The sequence below is a fragment of the Poecilia reticulata genome, linkage group LG11 (genome assembly GCF_000633615.1).
Source record: "Poecilia reticulata strain Guanapo linkage group LG11, Guppy_female_1.0+MT, whole genome shotgun sequence".
Lineage (NCBI taxonomy): Eukaryota > Metazoa > Chordata > Actinopteri > Cyprinodontiformes > Poeciliidae > Poecilia > Poecilia reticulata.
The window spans coordinates 24,835,967-24,850,986 of NC_024341.1; the positions used below are offsets into that span (position 1 = coordinate 24,835,967).

Consider the following 15,020-nt stretch of genomic DNA (forward strand, 5'->3'; position numbering starts at 1 on the left):
GTCTGTAGTTGGAGGGCCCATTTCCGCCTCCTACTCTTCTCTGCAGTCTTCTCCAACTCACGTGACATGAAGTTCGATCTTCAGCTTGTCATGTGATTCACCTTGCTGRCGTCAGCTGCCTTGGGCCTACGCAACACACCGGTGACGTGGCTAGATAAGTAAACTGTCCTATGACGTCACAGAGGGGTTGTACATATATATACACACATAAGATCTGTTATTTGTATTCAGCTTCCTAACTTTGCAGATCATCATTATTATTCTACATCTAACAAATTTGACAATGAGTTTCTTTAAGACAGTTTCACATTGGATTCAAGCCGGACTGGGGCTCCACAAYATCGAGCGACCCAAACCAGCATATGGCATCTTCCAGCCTTTYWCATATAACAGRACTCTTCAAAGAGCAGGAGTRTTTCCATCATACAACCTGGTAGAAAAAACYAGAAGRTTTTGTACGGGAGTGCCATTGTCTGGAGATGAACTTTTAAAATCTTTACACCTGCCAACACATGTTAGGGACGCTTCTACACAAACGCCTCGTAATGAGTTTAGATATGGTAATATGCCACTTCTGCGACTTCCAGATTTTTCTGAAATGAGGCCTAGAAGCAGTTGAGGTTGCTTCTAGGCCTCAACTGGGCTCCACTTTTTCTACAGAAATGCCAGAAAAAGTGGAGAAAAGCTTAAGAAGTAGAAGAAAACAGAATAAATAGAAATAGTTGAAACAGTTGAACAGTAAAACAGATCAAAAAGCATAAATTTAGTAGAAGGAGATATTAGTACACAACCAGAAATATTTGAAAAAGTGAAACATAGCAAAACAAAGCATAAAGGAGCAAAAGAAGCATATTTGCAGAATGATTGATTTAGAAATACAAGAAAGCTACAGTCATACATTGTAGAAAAAGTTTAAGTAATGAAATTTAGAAGAATTCAGCAGAAGAAGCAGGAGTTTGTTTGCAACCTGAATTATTTGAAAAAGTCAATTTGCTTAAGAAAACGCATAATTATCACAGGAAGCGGAAATTAGTACAAAACCAGAAATAATTTAAACAAACAGTGAAACAGCAAAAAGGATAAATTAGCAGAAGCAGAAATTAGTAAAAAAAAAAAACAGAAATATTTGAAGTGAATTATAACAAACCAAAAAGCATAAAGGAGCAGAAGAAGCAGAACATTTTGATATATGAATTGCTAAAATTGATTAAAGATTGCAGAAGACCTTGGCAGATAGTAAAACTAGTAGAAGCAGAAGGCAAACAGAAAAGTAGACAAGCAGAATGCATAGAAACAGATAGAAACAGCACAAGAGAGAAATATATTGAAAAAATAGGAGAAAGTGTGACATGGCTGTACTCCAGAAGAGTCTGACAGAAAAGAGAAAGAGCTGTAGCAATGATAGTTCCATAAAGTAAACAGCATCATTTTGTTTGTAAAAAAAGCATTAAAAGTTCAAAAACGTCAGTTACTAGAGTGGAAACTCTAGTAACTGACGTCAGTTAGTGAATTCCACCATGTATTTCAATGGGGCAAAAATTTGCATTTGTGGAAATCAATTTTCACTTTGACATTAAAGGTTTTGTTTTTGTAAATGTTTACATCCAAAAAGATCAGTGTTCTTGATCAAATTGATTTGCTTTTATACATCAATCTTTCCCCCTTTTCTAGAAAACGTGTTTGTACACCGTTTCCTAGAAAAGGGGTGTAAAAACTTTTTCTAGGGACTGTACTGCAAAGAAAATAATTTTTCTTTCGATCAAATGTAAAAAATGAATATGTTTTGTTACATTGTAGTGACGTCTTCCTTCTTCTGTTTTAAAGTATAATAGTTTTTTTCTCCAGGTGTTTTTTTTTTTTATTTCTGCTGAGTATTTAAAAAATAATGAAAACATCTTCTTGTTTCCAAAACATCAGAATCATATGACTTTGCTCTACTGTGATGGTCAGGTTATCCATCTGACTCATTTATATTTTTAACACACTGACTCAGTGGCTTTGGGACTCTGGTCGTGTAATGAATAAAAAGACACAAGTCATGTTTCCTCGTTGTTACAGTTTCCAAAATATACAAATGAGTCAGAAATTCAGTGAACATGTTTTATTGAATAGTGTAATTGCATATTTTAAACATTAAATTAAAAATAGTTATGTATTTAATAACATATTGTTGACATTTTTAGTGTGAAAAATGACATTGTTTTGTTTATTTTAAGAAAGCTCTTCTTATTGGCTGTACAACAGAGTCTGCTTCTGATTGGTTGATCAGTTTCTTGTGACGGCTCCTCCCCTAGAAGCTAATTCTCATGTTTGCATTTAGTAACCAACACATTTCATATTACTAGAAAAAATATATACAAATGGTACAAAGAATACAGTAAAAGAAAAAAGTGTGAAAATTAAATTATTTTCCTCTTCAAAAGCAGCTAAATATCAGCTATAAAATGTCAAAATTGTTCCCAATTAGTTGTGGCACCAATCAGGCGCCAACGATGCTCATGTTGCTTCCATAGACACAAATAACTTCATAGATTCTTATGAGGTTCAGCTCAGGTGAATAAAATCGTGAATCCAGCATGGATGGAACTAAATCCAGTTAGAAAATGAAATCAGCATATCAATAACTGATCAATAACTTATCAATATAGATACTTCTGATGTTGTCTCTGGTTTGGAAGTGTCTTAACAAAAAGAAATGTGACAGTTGTTCCTGAGACACCTTTCCCTGCCACAGTTCTTCCTTCCACTCAACTTTCCATTTTATAATGATAAGTATTAGGGCCATATTAAGAAATAAAATAAAATCACAAGAGTAAAGTTATAAAATTATGAAAATAAATTAGTCGTACAAGAATAAAGTTGTAAAATTATTACTTTATTCTGAAATTATTAAGACTTTATTGTCAAATTATGACATTTTTCCATATTATTACAACTTTATTTTCATATTATTTTCTACTTTATTCTTGTACAACTTTATTCTGTTAATATGACTACTCTCATATTATTACTTTATTTTTATTTTTTTCTTAGCATAGCCCTAATGCTTCATAGTCATTTAATAATGTAGAATATGTTTTCCAATGAGGCCCATTTTTCAGAGTTGTACTCTACTATGCCACCTAAAAGTTATACAAAACCAAACTGTTGCATCTGGGTGTGGCAGATTCCCCAACTGCAGCATCTGATTCAAACTCAAACACTGTCTGCGTTTGGAAACCGTCTCAGCGCGGCGCGCCAGCCTCTGACTCCTCTGGCGTTCAAACAACTCATAAAACAGGAGGTGGAGGAGAAGGGAAGGTCCCAAGCTGCGGTTTGAGGTTATCCTGAGCCAAGAGGAAGACTCCTCTTCTTCCACTGCAGAAACTTAGCAGCCACATGAGGAAAACCCAGACGTTCCAGTCATTCCCAATGCTATATGCTCAAGCTGTCTGTAAAAGCAGTTTTAATTTCCTGTTTGCGTCTCTGCAGGAGGACTAAAGAGTGACCTGGAGGTAAACATAACCATAGCAACAGCAATGCAATCTTGTGATTTTGTACTAATGCTGTGGAAATCTGCCCACTTAACTGCTGTTTGTCAAGAGTCATGTGAAATATCCCTGCAGTCACACCCCAAAACAGGAAAACGCCCTTTTTTCTCTACAGGAAAAACACACACAGACATTTGGGATTCAGGAATAGTTTAATGATGAATCATATGTGAATCTGCATATAAAACATCAGAATTGGCGACTTTTGTAGAAAAGGTGTTTGTAAATAAATTGTTCCACCATGACAGTCCTCCCCGTACATAATATAGATTCATTTTAAGTCCTAAAATGTAAATTTTTACCAATAAAGTAGAAAATAAAGTTATTCCTAACATCCTATTTATGCAAATTGATACTTTCTTAAGCATTATCGTAATCTGGGAATGTCCAAAATAAGAAAAAACACTGACATATGTATATATTTATCAAATAAATTTATATATATATATTTTTTATTATTGGCTCTAGTGGCCTTATTTGATAGTTAATTGACAGGAAAGTAGGTATTGAGATGGGGAAGACATGCGATGCGGCAAAGGTCGCCAGGCCGGGAATCGAACCGGCGACGGCCGCGTCGAGGACCAAGGCCTCCATACGTGGGATCCTCCTTTTTGCTCATTGTAAGAGGGCTGGTGGATATTAGAAGCAATGTACCTTCATCTTTTCTTCACTTCACTGGACTAGCCAGGGCAGTCATTGCTATATTCTTTGCTAAATTTTTTAATAAAATAACAATCTAAATGCATTTTAATTCATTCTTGATTGACTCAGTGTAGGTAAATCTTACCTTAGGTAAAAATGTGATTTTGCACACACACAAAATGACTTTTTCAGACAGAAATATATATTTTAAATGCACTTTTATGAAATGTGGCATTAAGTCCATTCCACCTCATATATTTCACTATTTTAATCCCTGAAATGCCGTTGTACGGCGCACAGCAATAAAACGAGCTGACCAAACGTAATGGCGCTCGATCGGGTTGCTAGGTGACGTTGCTAGGTAACGACGCAACGCGACTCAACATTCGGGAGATTTCTGAAACGGCTCATTTTCCAAATCACCAAAAAACACAAACTTATTTCCAACAGTTGGGTCTTTGTTTTTTTTAATGCAGTTTGACTGTTTATAGAAGAAACAAAGACATAAATATGAGTATAAAAACGTGTAAAATGTGAATTTTGCATATTAATATATGTACCGTTTACAAAAATAAACCACAACAATGTCATTTTTTCCGATCTAAATACAGTCTGAGAATTACAGTAAATATTAATTACACTGACAAAGTTATGCTCCAGTAAAATACAAATTTGTGACCAAATATTCAGAAAGTAATTTGAACTTTCTCTATAGTGCCACCTGGTGGCACCAAGGCTGAATTTCAACAGAGACGACAAAAGACATGAAAAGAAAATAGAAGTTTATTGAGTTTCCGAATCCTGCTCAGCCTTCCAGTCGCACAAACACAACAACACAAACATGAGTTAAGATCTGGACACATAAATACAGTTTCTCTTGTGTCATGAAGTCTTGAAAAGAAAACTCTGTTGCAGTCACACAAAAGAGGGTACGGCCTGTTGAATCCATCAAAAACTGGGAGGAAAAGGTGAAAAGAAAAGGTAAACACAGGTCTGGTGGAGAGGCCGTCTCTGAAGCTCAACATAAATAAAAACAGGAGAGGCTAAAGTCGGATCGGTGCAGCAGAAGAACGAGCTGACGGATTCAGATTGTCGAACTCCTCAGAAATAGTTTGACATGTTTATGTTTTTATTTATGAATTAAGAGTTGGTTACTGCGGATATGGAGGCAGCTAGACAGCGGAAAAGGTAGAAACCAGGAGGTCAGAGCCTGTGGATGCAACCAAAACATCAAAGAAAACTAACATAAAAGAAAAAAATCTAAGTCGGCCAAAGTGGCACCACATCATGTTTCTAGCAAAACCTTCAGAGTGAAAACACAGATTACCGACCGACTTCATTATTCTGGTTTGATCGTGGGCCAGAACGTGGATCAGAACCACAAGGGCTGCAGCAGAAACCGTTCAGCAGACATACAAATAGATTAATCATGATATTTGATCAGAATGATGATTAGAAGGCAATAAATACCAACAACTAGAAGAAACTCACACAAAGCTGTTCAGTCCAGGCTTAGGAAGCCGTTTTAGGGAAATGAAGTGACCCCGTGACCCCGGCACCAAACAAAACCTCTCCAATACTTCCATCTCTGAATCCACAAAATTCAGCATCTGAAAAATATTTCAGAAAATTTTTATAAACTTTGTGGTACGAAAACGTCAGGAGGTTCATAATCACCCGATTCATTTATTTTTTAGCTTTTTTGAATCACTGACTATTTTAACAAGAAAACTAAAATTTTTCAAATCTAGACTGGAGTGTCTTACAATAAATGAGTAATTTAAATCAGTTTGTGATCATTTTTGTTTGTAAAAACTCTCAAAAATAGTTTCTGTAGCGTCTAATCCAGATTAAGGATTATAACTAAACACTAAAACAAAACAATCTGCGAAACTATGCAGGAGCAGCAAAAACAATCAGGCTGCAAACTAAAACAAATATTTGATGGAGGTCATCCAAATATAAATCAAGATAAAAGATTTTTATCTGCTAGATGACGAAGTCAGAAATTAAACTCAGATGTTTGATCAAACCAAATGGCATATTTTAAGTCCGATTCTGAACCCTTATATTTAATATTTTTAAAAATGAACATAAATTTTAAAGTATAAAGAAACATTAACCTGAAATCAGAGCAAAGTTTAACTCCCGTCTTTGAGATTTATGAGTTTCAAGTCTGTTAGCTAAAAAATAAAAACCAAACAAGCCAGCAGGGTCAAAAGGTCACATTCACAGCTTCCTGGTTAGAGGAAAGCAAACAAAAACAACAAACAACACAAACTAAAACCAGCTGCGTTGACAAACAGCGAGTCCTACAGACCATCTACCAGCGTTTTCAGGGTCTGAATGGATGAAACGTCTCGACGTCAAACTGTTTCTGCGGGGAAGGAGGAAATCTGCCGACATTCGGAGCAGAAGCTGCGTTTCTACTGGCGGCTGCTTTTCGCATGCAGGAGGTTTTTACACATCAATTACAATTGACGACTCAGAAAGTCAGATTTGATTATTTTCTGCACCTTTAGGCAAATTTAACACACACGACCGCCCCAGAAATGCCTCCATGTTTTCCTGTTCCGATGAAGAGAAAGTAAAAATAAGAACCGCCTCCCAGCAGCATCCAAACGGGAGAGGAAGCCGAGCAGAGATGGAGGATCACAGCCTGCGGCGCCACGAAGCCCCCCCGTCTCTCCATCCCTCCGTCTCTCCATCCCTCCGTCTCTCCATCCCTCCGTCCTTCCGTCTCTCCGCTTCCTCACACCTTCTGTTTTTGGCACGGATGAGTTCGGTGAATCTAAAGTGTGTGGCTCCGTCTACATGAGTGGGTGTGTGTGTGTTTCTCACCATGATCATATCTGTGTAAGTGTGTGTGTGTGTTTTATTCTTCCGTCTCGTTCACACTTAAATCTTTACCCTTTTTCCCCTCATATGGGCTAATCTAAAGCAAAAATAATACAGTCTTCATGATGGCGAGGGGCCATCTGGGGGAAATGCAGCTGACCCCTCTCCACGTGCTTCTTTCCTGACTTTCCTTTCGCCACGCTCGTCCTCCTCCTCGTCTTCGTCGTTGCTCCTAGCGGATGGCCTTGACGGGGCTCTTGAAGCTGGAGGCGGCTTGCAGCTGCAGCTGGTAGGCCATGGGGTGGATCTTAAAGCCGTACAGGCTGCAGGAAACACACGGTGACAAACAGACGTCAAGCAGAGCCTGGTGGTTTCTGACCCGAACCTTCAGAGCCACATGAAGGCAGAACAGAATGAAACGGTTTCACTAACCGGGGGACGAACTGGTTGGCGGGCCGTTTGGGCCGGTACTCGGGGTGAACCATGAAGAGCATGTGGGGGAAGCCGGTGCCGAAGTAGGCCCCGTCTGTGTGGTGGTGTCTGGAGGACTTGGGTGTGTAAACGTCCATACATTTAGGGCAGTAGAGCTTCACCATGGCCTCTCCTGGGATGTCCGACAGGCCTGAGGTCAACAGGAACTCAATGAAAACATCTTTGTTTTTATTCACCAATTGGTGTGAATAGAGCAAACATTACAGACAAACACAGAGGTTTTGATCTAGAAAATAAATAACTGGATATGAGAATGAATAAGAGCAGCCAAAATAAAATAACATTTAAAAGGAGTTGTACATTAAAATGAAACATTCAGGACAAAACAGAACATAACCAGATGGAGTCCAAACAAAAACAGGGAAATTGTTTAACATATTTCGTTGCTCTGTAAGAAAACCAAGAGCCACTGAACTGAACCTGATTAAAACCTCCTGGTTTTTACACCAAATACAGATTTATGAACCAATCCTGAGTTAAAACATTAAGATTGTTGTTTCTATATTAATATATAGAATATATGAACTTTGAGGTCTGAAAGCTCAGCATTGTTTTCATTATTTTGGCCATTTCTCCTTTTCTCCAAATAAAAACTAAATTTTTGCTTGTAATTTCAGAGACATGTTGTCAGAAGTTCATAGAATAAAAGAAAAATGCTCATTTTACTCAAACATAAACCTATAAAAAGTAAAATCAGAGAAACTGATCTTTTTCTCTCAATTGTCTCCAGATTTTCCCCTTTTGGCTGTAATTTTCTGATCTGCATTATTATTATTTCCCTTTTCTCTAATATTCCTAACTTAATCAAGGCGTTGCTTCCATTTCCACAAATTCAGGAAACATTTCATGAAAACATTCCGACTCCCAACAACGGAAGCAAATCAGGTTCAATCAAATAAACGTCGAGAAGCGTAAAAAGCAGCCGTCATAAATAACTCCTTTATCTGACTCACCGATGGGCAGCATGGGCTGATTCTCACAATAAACCCGGGGACAATATCCAAAGTCTCCCTGCTGGTACTTTTCCAGCTGATGGCAGAAAAACACAAAACAGAGTCAAACTGGGAACATGTAGCTTTTCATTTTGATCTATTTTTTAACCTGAAACACATTTTAAGGCCTAAACAGAAAGTATTCTTTTATTTTTTATACTTTCTAGAGTAAATAAAGACATAATTTAATAACTGAGATATAAATAGATACATGCAGACTTAGTGAGCAGAGAACTGATTATGTGTTTGACTTGGATTCAGACTGAAGATCCGTCAATTTGTTCTCATCTGCAAACCGTCTAAAACAAACCGTTAATATTTACTGAATACAGTAAATTAATCACTGAGGCAAAACGTCAAACAAACTTATTCATGTTAATAAAACAGACATAAAAATGAAGAAACATATGGAGAACCAACAACAGAGTGGGTTCAGTCAGAGGCGTTTTCTGGTGTTTTACTGACTGCTACAGGAGATGCAGTGACAACAAAACAAAACTCCAGCTCTAATAAAGTTTTTCTGATTTTAATTTAGAAATTCAAGATCATTTGGGATAAAATCTCATTGAGTTTATAGAAACATTTAATCTGTAACTCCTGAAGTTTTGACATTTTTACTGGTTTCTTGTTGCAGAATCTACCAGAAAAATGTAAGTTTAATTTGACTGGAAGATTTTTGTTCCTCTACATCAGGCGTATCAAACTCATTTTTACTTTGCTCCATATCAAAGATCTGAATGTTCTTAAAGGGCCGGTAGTCCCAGAACGTGTTGATAAAACCCATTAAACTGTTAGAGTATCAGTAAGTAGCTGTTCCTCCAGGATTTTGTGACGGTTTTTGCCTCCTTTAAAATCTAAATTGCATATTTTGTGGAGCCAAATTGGAAATGTTTGTAAGGAATTTTAAGAAATTTAGACTCCGTATCAATTAGGGTGTATAAAACTAAGCAAGGCTGAGGCAGCAGTCAGTTAAACTCAATGTTTTCACCAATTCTGAGAACATTTTCCAGAAAAAATGTGGAGATTTGTTGATTTTGTATAAATTTAGCAGATTTGTGGAAATCTGGAGGGACTTATTGATGTAATTTGGGCCTCATAAAAAGCTCCAGAGGGCCAGATTTGGCCCAACTCATTTTTTCCCCCGGTTCAGGTTGTATTTTTATCTGAATTATAAAAGCTGAATTTCTGTTTTATTCATCTACTCTCATATTCTGACGACATAACGAGCAACTGAGGCTTCAATTATTATTTGGTGTTTCTTTACTAATTTCCAGTTGCATCAGATCTGAAGGGAAAAAAGCAGGAAGTCATGATTTCCTGTCTTCGATCCCGGAGCGTCGGGTCGAGCTGCAGGACCACAGTTTGGGTTTGGCGCCTACCATCTGCGCGATGCCTCGGTTGGTGAGGATGTAGCGAGCGTGGATGAGGCCGTAAAGCATCTCGGCCGCCTGCTCGATCAGGTCGCTCTGGTTGGGATTATCCTCCAGCTCCTCGTCTGAAGACACAGAAAAAACATCTTCATGAGGTTAAAACATCGTGAAACACGAGGAGGAAGAGGAGGAAAACGTTATCTGGAGCAAACTGGGGGGAAAAAAATGAAAGGAAAAGGCTCTGATGAGAGAAAACAGATGAAAGCCAAACAGAACTACTACAGGCAGCAGTACCGACCCGGTTCCAGGTCCAGGATCATGTCCAGGGCCTGGCGGTAGTGAGGAACCTGCTCATTCAGGCCCGTCAGGTTGAACTTGTCCTGGATGTAATCCTCATCCACCTGGAGTTCAGGGAAACACAGAAGACCAAACGTGAACTTCTACTGATACCGGGTCGGGCCGCGAGCATCGATTTGGATCCGTTTGGTTCTTATAGAAGGTTCAGTCAAACGTTTTCAGTTTTAGTTTGTTCGGAAGTTTTCATGCTGTGAGATAAACCGGGTCACACATTGTGCAAACTATTCATTGAACCATTAAAGGATTTTTTATACAATATTAGAAAAATATTAACAAAAACTTTTGTTTTTTAAAATAGGAAACAAAAATTTTATTGCCTAAAATGCGACAGCAACTTTCCTATAGTGTACGCTTTATAATTTGTAGCAAAAATAAAAAAAAACTAAGCAAGGCTGAGGCAGCAGTTAGTTAAACTCAATGCTTTCACCAATTTTAAGAAACTTTTCCAGAAAAAAATGTGGAGATTTGTTGATTTTGAATAAATTTAGCAGATTTGTGGAAATCTGGAGGGACTTATTGATGTAATTTTGGCCTCATAAAAAGCTACAGAGGGCCAGATTTGGCGCCCGGGCCTTGAGTTTGACAACGCTGCTCTGCAGGACAAGTTTCAGAAACACCTGATTAAACTCTCTTTTAAATTAAAATAACACTAAAACCAAACTAAACGTCAAAAACAACTAATTTTTTCCCGGTTCAGGTTGTATTTTTATCTAAATTATAAAAGCTGAATTTCTGTTTTATTCATCTACTTTCTGCTCGACTAATCCGTACAATGTAGGGCTGATCAATTGATTATTTATTTTAATCAACCGACTAATAACTGGAGAGTAAAAGACACTTAGTGGGAGATTTTTTAAAAACATTTCCTTTCCCAGATCAACTTTGTTACTTAATGAGTTCTGGGTCAAACAAAAGGTTTTGTTTTTTATGCATAAAACACAGTAGAGAGTTGAGGAATCAGACAAATGAAGGCATAAGAAGATAAACAGATTGATGATGGAGAGATAAATACTTGGACCGCTAAACAAAGGAGGATTAAAGGAAAGATGGAGGGGATAAAAAGATGAGGTTTAGGAATAAAGTCAGACATAACAGCTTCCCCATTTCCTTCTTTCACCATAATAAAGCAAATCTGGACCTTTAATAAATGCTTCTAATCTATAGTTAATCCAGCTTGTATGAACAATGAATGCATCAACGAATCTTAAACGTGTCTCTGATACAATATGACTGAATCTAATGGCTTTTTTTTTTTACCTCCTCATCAATTTAACTCAAACCAGATGAAGAAGAAATTCATCTAAAAGTTGCCAGACGCTGAGTACTGACTTAAGTTAGAAGGACTAATTCTGATTTCACAATGTTTACTAAACCGAATCAGATCAAAACAGGATCAGAATCACAACGGAAGTAGAAGATGACAAACTAAAATAAGTAGCTTTTTATGGTTTTAATAAGACAAAAGAAGCAAAGCATTGAAATAATCTGGAACCAAACATGTCTTTTAATTCAGCTTTTACTGTCAACAAGCGATGAGAGTTGGGTCACTTACCTCACAAAAAAACTCATTCCCCCTCAGTCCACAGAACCAGGAAATCCACGACACTTCTTCCGAACTGCTCATCTCTAAAAATCTACAACAGGAAGCAGACAAAACCATTAAACGTCTTTAGCGCCTCTAGTTTAATCAGAATCAAAAGCAAAAATTAGGCAAACAGTTGTGAAATATTTCTAAATAACGTGTTGATCTGGAAACCACAAAAACCGTACAGTAAGAGGTTTTAAGATAAAGCAGCTACTAAAACCATTCGGTCAAAAGAAGTGGACGTTAAGTTTCCCTTTCCTCGCTGTTGAATGAATAATTAACCAGAGGTTAATCAGTCATTTACTTGAGTAACATTTGGAAAAAATTAACTTTTAGGAGTAATTTTACTGCACCACACGTTACATTTTATATTGAGCAATATCACGATGAAGTATTGCAACGTAAAATGCTGTTTATGTTGAAGTGAGACGTCTTATTTCACACAAGTTTGTTGTTTAAAAGTTATTTCCATCTGCTGGGGGCATTTGGAGATCAATCCGATAAATACCACCCAGTCAATGAAAGAAAGCACTTCACCCTGTTCTAACAAATGTTTTCACATTACATACTGTGATCATTGGTTTCATAAATTTATATTGAAGAATTTAAAGAAAAGTGTTTCTTCTGCCTGGCTTTGTTGTTCTGTAATCATGTCTCCATTTTTTCCATCTTCCTCATTAAAATACCACATAACTTTATATTCAAGTCTGTGACATCATTTTAGAAAATAAAATAAGTTATGGCCAGTTACTCATAACTCGAGTGACATCTTAATTAAATACTTGTTTACTCTTAACTGAGTTGTTTCTTAGATGACTACATTTTACTTTTGAGTTAAAATATGCTGAAGTAGGGCAACTATTACCCGACTACCCACCTCAGTAATAGTTTTCCTTTTGCAAGCTCATAAAAATGATTGCCAAAGAGGGAATTAATAGAGTACAGCTCTCTTGACCCAAAATATATTGGCTATGAGTCAAATCCATACCATCGGAGCTAAAATGGCTAACGCTAAACAACTAAGTCATAACCTTAAGTGAAGGTTTATTTTCAAAAACTAAAACTTTTAATATTTCCTCAAACATATCGCAATGTGTAAATTAACAGGTGTCGATTCTGATTATAAATGTGTTTTAAACAAATGTGGTGGTTGCTGAAGCCAAAGTTAGCTAGCTAGGCTAAAAACGGCTAATGGCGCAGCGTCAGAAAACAGGCCTCAAGCTAAAGACCGACTTCCGCTCGAATCCCCTTATATTCCGTGTTTTATTAAATATCCCAGTCCAATTAGAATAAATACCTACCTGTTTTTTAACTTTTGAAGCCAGAGAAAAGCCGACTTTCAGTTACAAAGCTATCTCTCTAGTGTAAATAAAATGGACACCCCCTCCCGGTTCACTAAGCAGGATCTTCTTCTCCCTATGGCGGCCGACGGCTCAGTGCTGCCCCCTATTGCTAGCTTCCAGTAGTACAACACTAGTGGGGATTAAAAATTATTTCTGAAGTGATTAAAAATGAGATTTTCAGCCCTTTTCAGTCTAATCTTGAGCAGAAAACAATGAATTTATGGAAAATTATTTTAATTTAGGCAAATTTAAATTTGGGTTGCAAAAATAAAAAAAGTGGAATGAAGAAGACGTATGAATGGTTGGATGTTAAACAATGGATGTTTACAAGTTTTAGAAAATTATATAGGGAATAAAGCCTAAAAATATTTTAGGTATTTATACAGACCTGAAAATATGTTACATTGAGGACTATCCAATCCTGTGTAGGAATCCCTGTGATAATAATTTTGAAAACAAGTTAAAAACCTTATGTAAACAAATTATTAAAGAAAATTAAAATGGCTGAAGAAAAAGGAGCCAAACCAAAATTGACTAATATAAACACAGAAACATTAATTATATCTTGTCAGAATATGAAGCCAGTTACGGAGAGAAATGCCAGATGAACATATTAGAACATTTAAAATATATAAGGACTTTTAATGTCAGACTATTGAAAACTGTTGAGTAAACCTTACCTGTACAGCATGGAGACCAGGTATTGCTAAGGTATTTTCTGTCCAGTCAAGTACAACGTCATGGAAGTAGATATTGGGTAGTCAAAATCTGGCCGGAAAATTAAAAATCTTCACATTTTCACCAGAAAAGCAGCATAAAATGCTCTAGTTTGTTTGCTCAGACAGTTTACTTCCAGGTTGGCCAAGTTCCTCAGGATTTTCATCACTCTTGCTTTATTTAGTGAAATTTAGTAACCAGATGCAACCAAGTCTGTTTTTCAGTGAGTCACTTAATGTTTGCAGTCCTGTTTACTATGATGTTAAACTGAAAGAACAAAAACAAGGCCGACAAAACGTGGAGACTTTGTGTGTTTAAAGGTCAGTAACATTTGCACCTCGACATCTTTTACACAATATTTGAATCAACCACATACTGAACTGTGAACACTTGAATAATTAAGAGCAGCACTTTGGACGTTTCTGGAAAAAAATAAATCTTTTGAATTGTCTGACTTTTTGCTCACTGCAAAAAACAACAAAATAAAAACCAGTGTTTAGGTCCATTTTTGTCTAGTGCAAATCTCTTAGTACACTTGAGACATAATTGACTTAAAAGTAACTTCAGCAAGATCAGAGCTTCCGTTAATTTTTTAACATTGATGAAAATGTACTGGTATTAGGACATTTTCCCCACAGTATAAGTGAAATAATCTGCCAGTTGAAGCAGCACTTTTTCATCAATGTTAAGGAATAATTTACTCAAAATGAGCTCCTATGTTTAGCTGAAAAGTTACTTGTAAGTTTGGTTTCATTTCACTTTTACTTTGATATTTGCACTATAAAACAGACCCCTGGTAAGATTGTTTTTGCAGTGAGACATCTCATGCAAATCCCCTTGAAGAGGAAATGAGTCACAATTATTTCACTAAATTAACTTGATAGTTTTCATTTAAACAGATCTACATATTGATGCTTGTCAGCCGATTTTGTTACCTGAACCCAGACTTCCAGTCTTCATGCGGCTGCAGAGAAAACGTCACGTCAATAACGAGACTTACGATTATTTTCCATTAAATCAAAAGTAGTTTATTTAACTTTTGCCTTCTCTGTATAACTTTATTATAATAAGACACTTCTCTGCTTGTACATTGCTCCCTTGAACTAAAAATTGCAACATTTGTTTGTGGGAATGTAAGTTGGGGTAGACAAAAC

General features: G+C 36.7%; 1 protein-coding gene across 1 annotated transcript; it reads right to left on the reverse strand.

Annotated features, from left to right (window-relative positions):
• Nucleotides 1-4,937: 4,937 nt before the first annotated feature.
• On the reverse strand, nt 4,938-13,232 carry csnk2b (casein kinase 2, beta polypeptide). The gene is made up of 7 exons (XM_008422770.2): nt 13,108-13,232; nt 11,774-11,855; nt 10,163-10,265; nt 9,874-9,989; nt 8,456-8,531; nt 7,443-7,632; nt 4,938-7,333 (listed from the first exon to the last, which is right to left on the reverse strand). Exons 2-7 carry the CDS (start codon nt 11,843-11,845, stop codon nt 7,243-7,245), a joined length of 648 nt encoding a protein of 215 aa, XP_008420992.1. The 5' UTR covers nt 11,846-11,855; nt 13,108-13,232; the 3' UTR covers nt 4,938-7,242.
• Nucleotides 13,233-15,020: the final 1,788 nt, after the last annotated feature.

What these genes read in the sequence shown, in the direction of transcription:
- csnk2b (XM_008422770.2), bottom strand. Translation starts at nt 11,845, where the DNA reads ATGAGCAGTTCGGAAGAAGTGTCGTGGATTTCCTGGTTCTGTGGACTG. An exon ending in GATCCTGGACCTGGAACCGG is followed by an intron (nt 9,990 to 10,162) that starts GTCGGTACTGCT and finishes CTGTGTCTTCAG; the next exon opens with ACGAGGAGCTGGAGGATAAT. An exon ending in TCAGCCCATGCTGCCCATCG is followed by an intron (nt 7,633 to 8,455) that starts GTGAGTCAGATA and finishes TGTTGACCTCAG; the next exon opens with GCCTGTCGGACATCCCAGGA.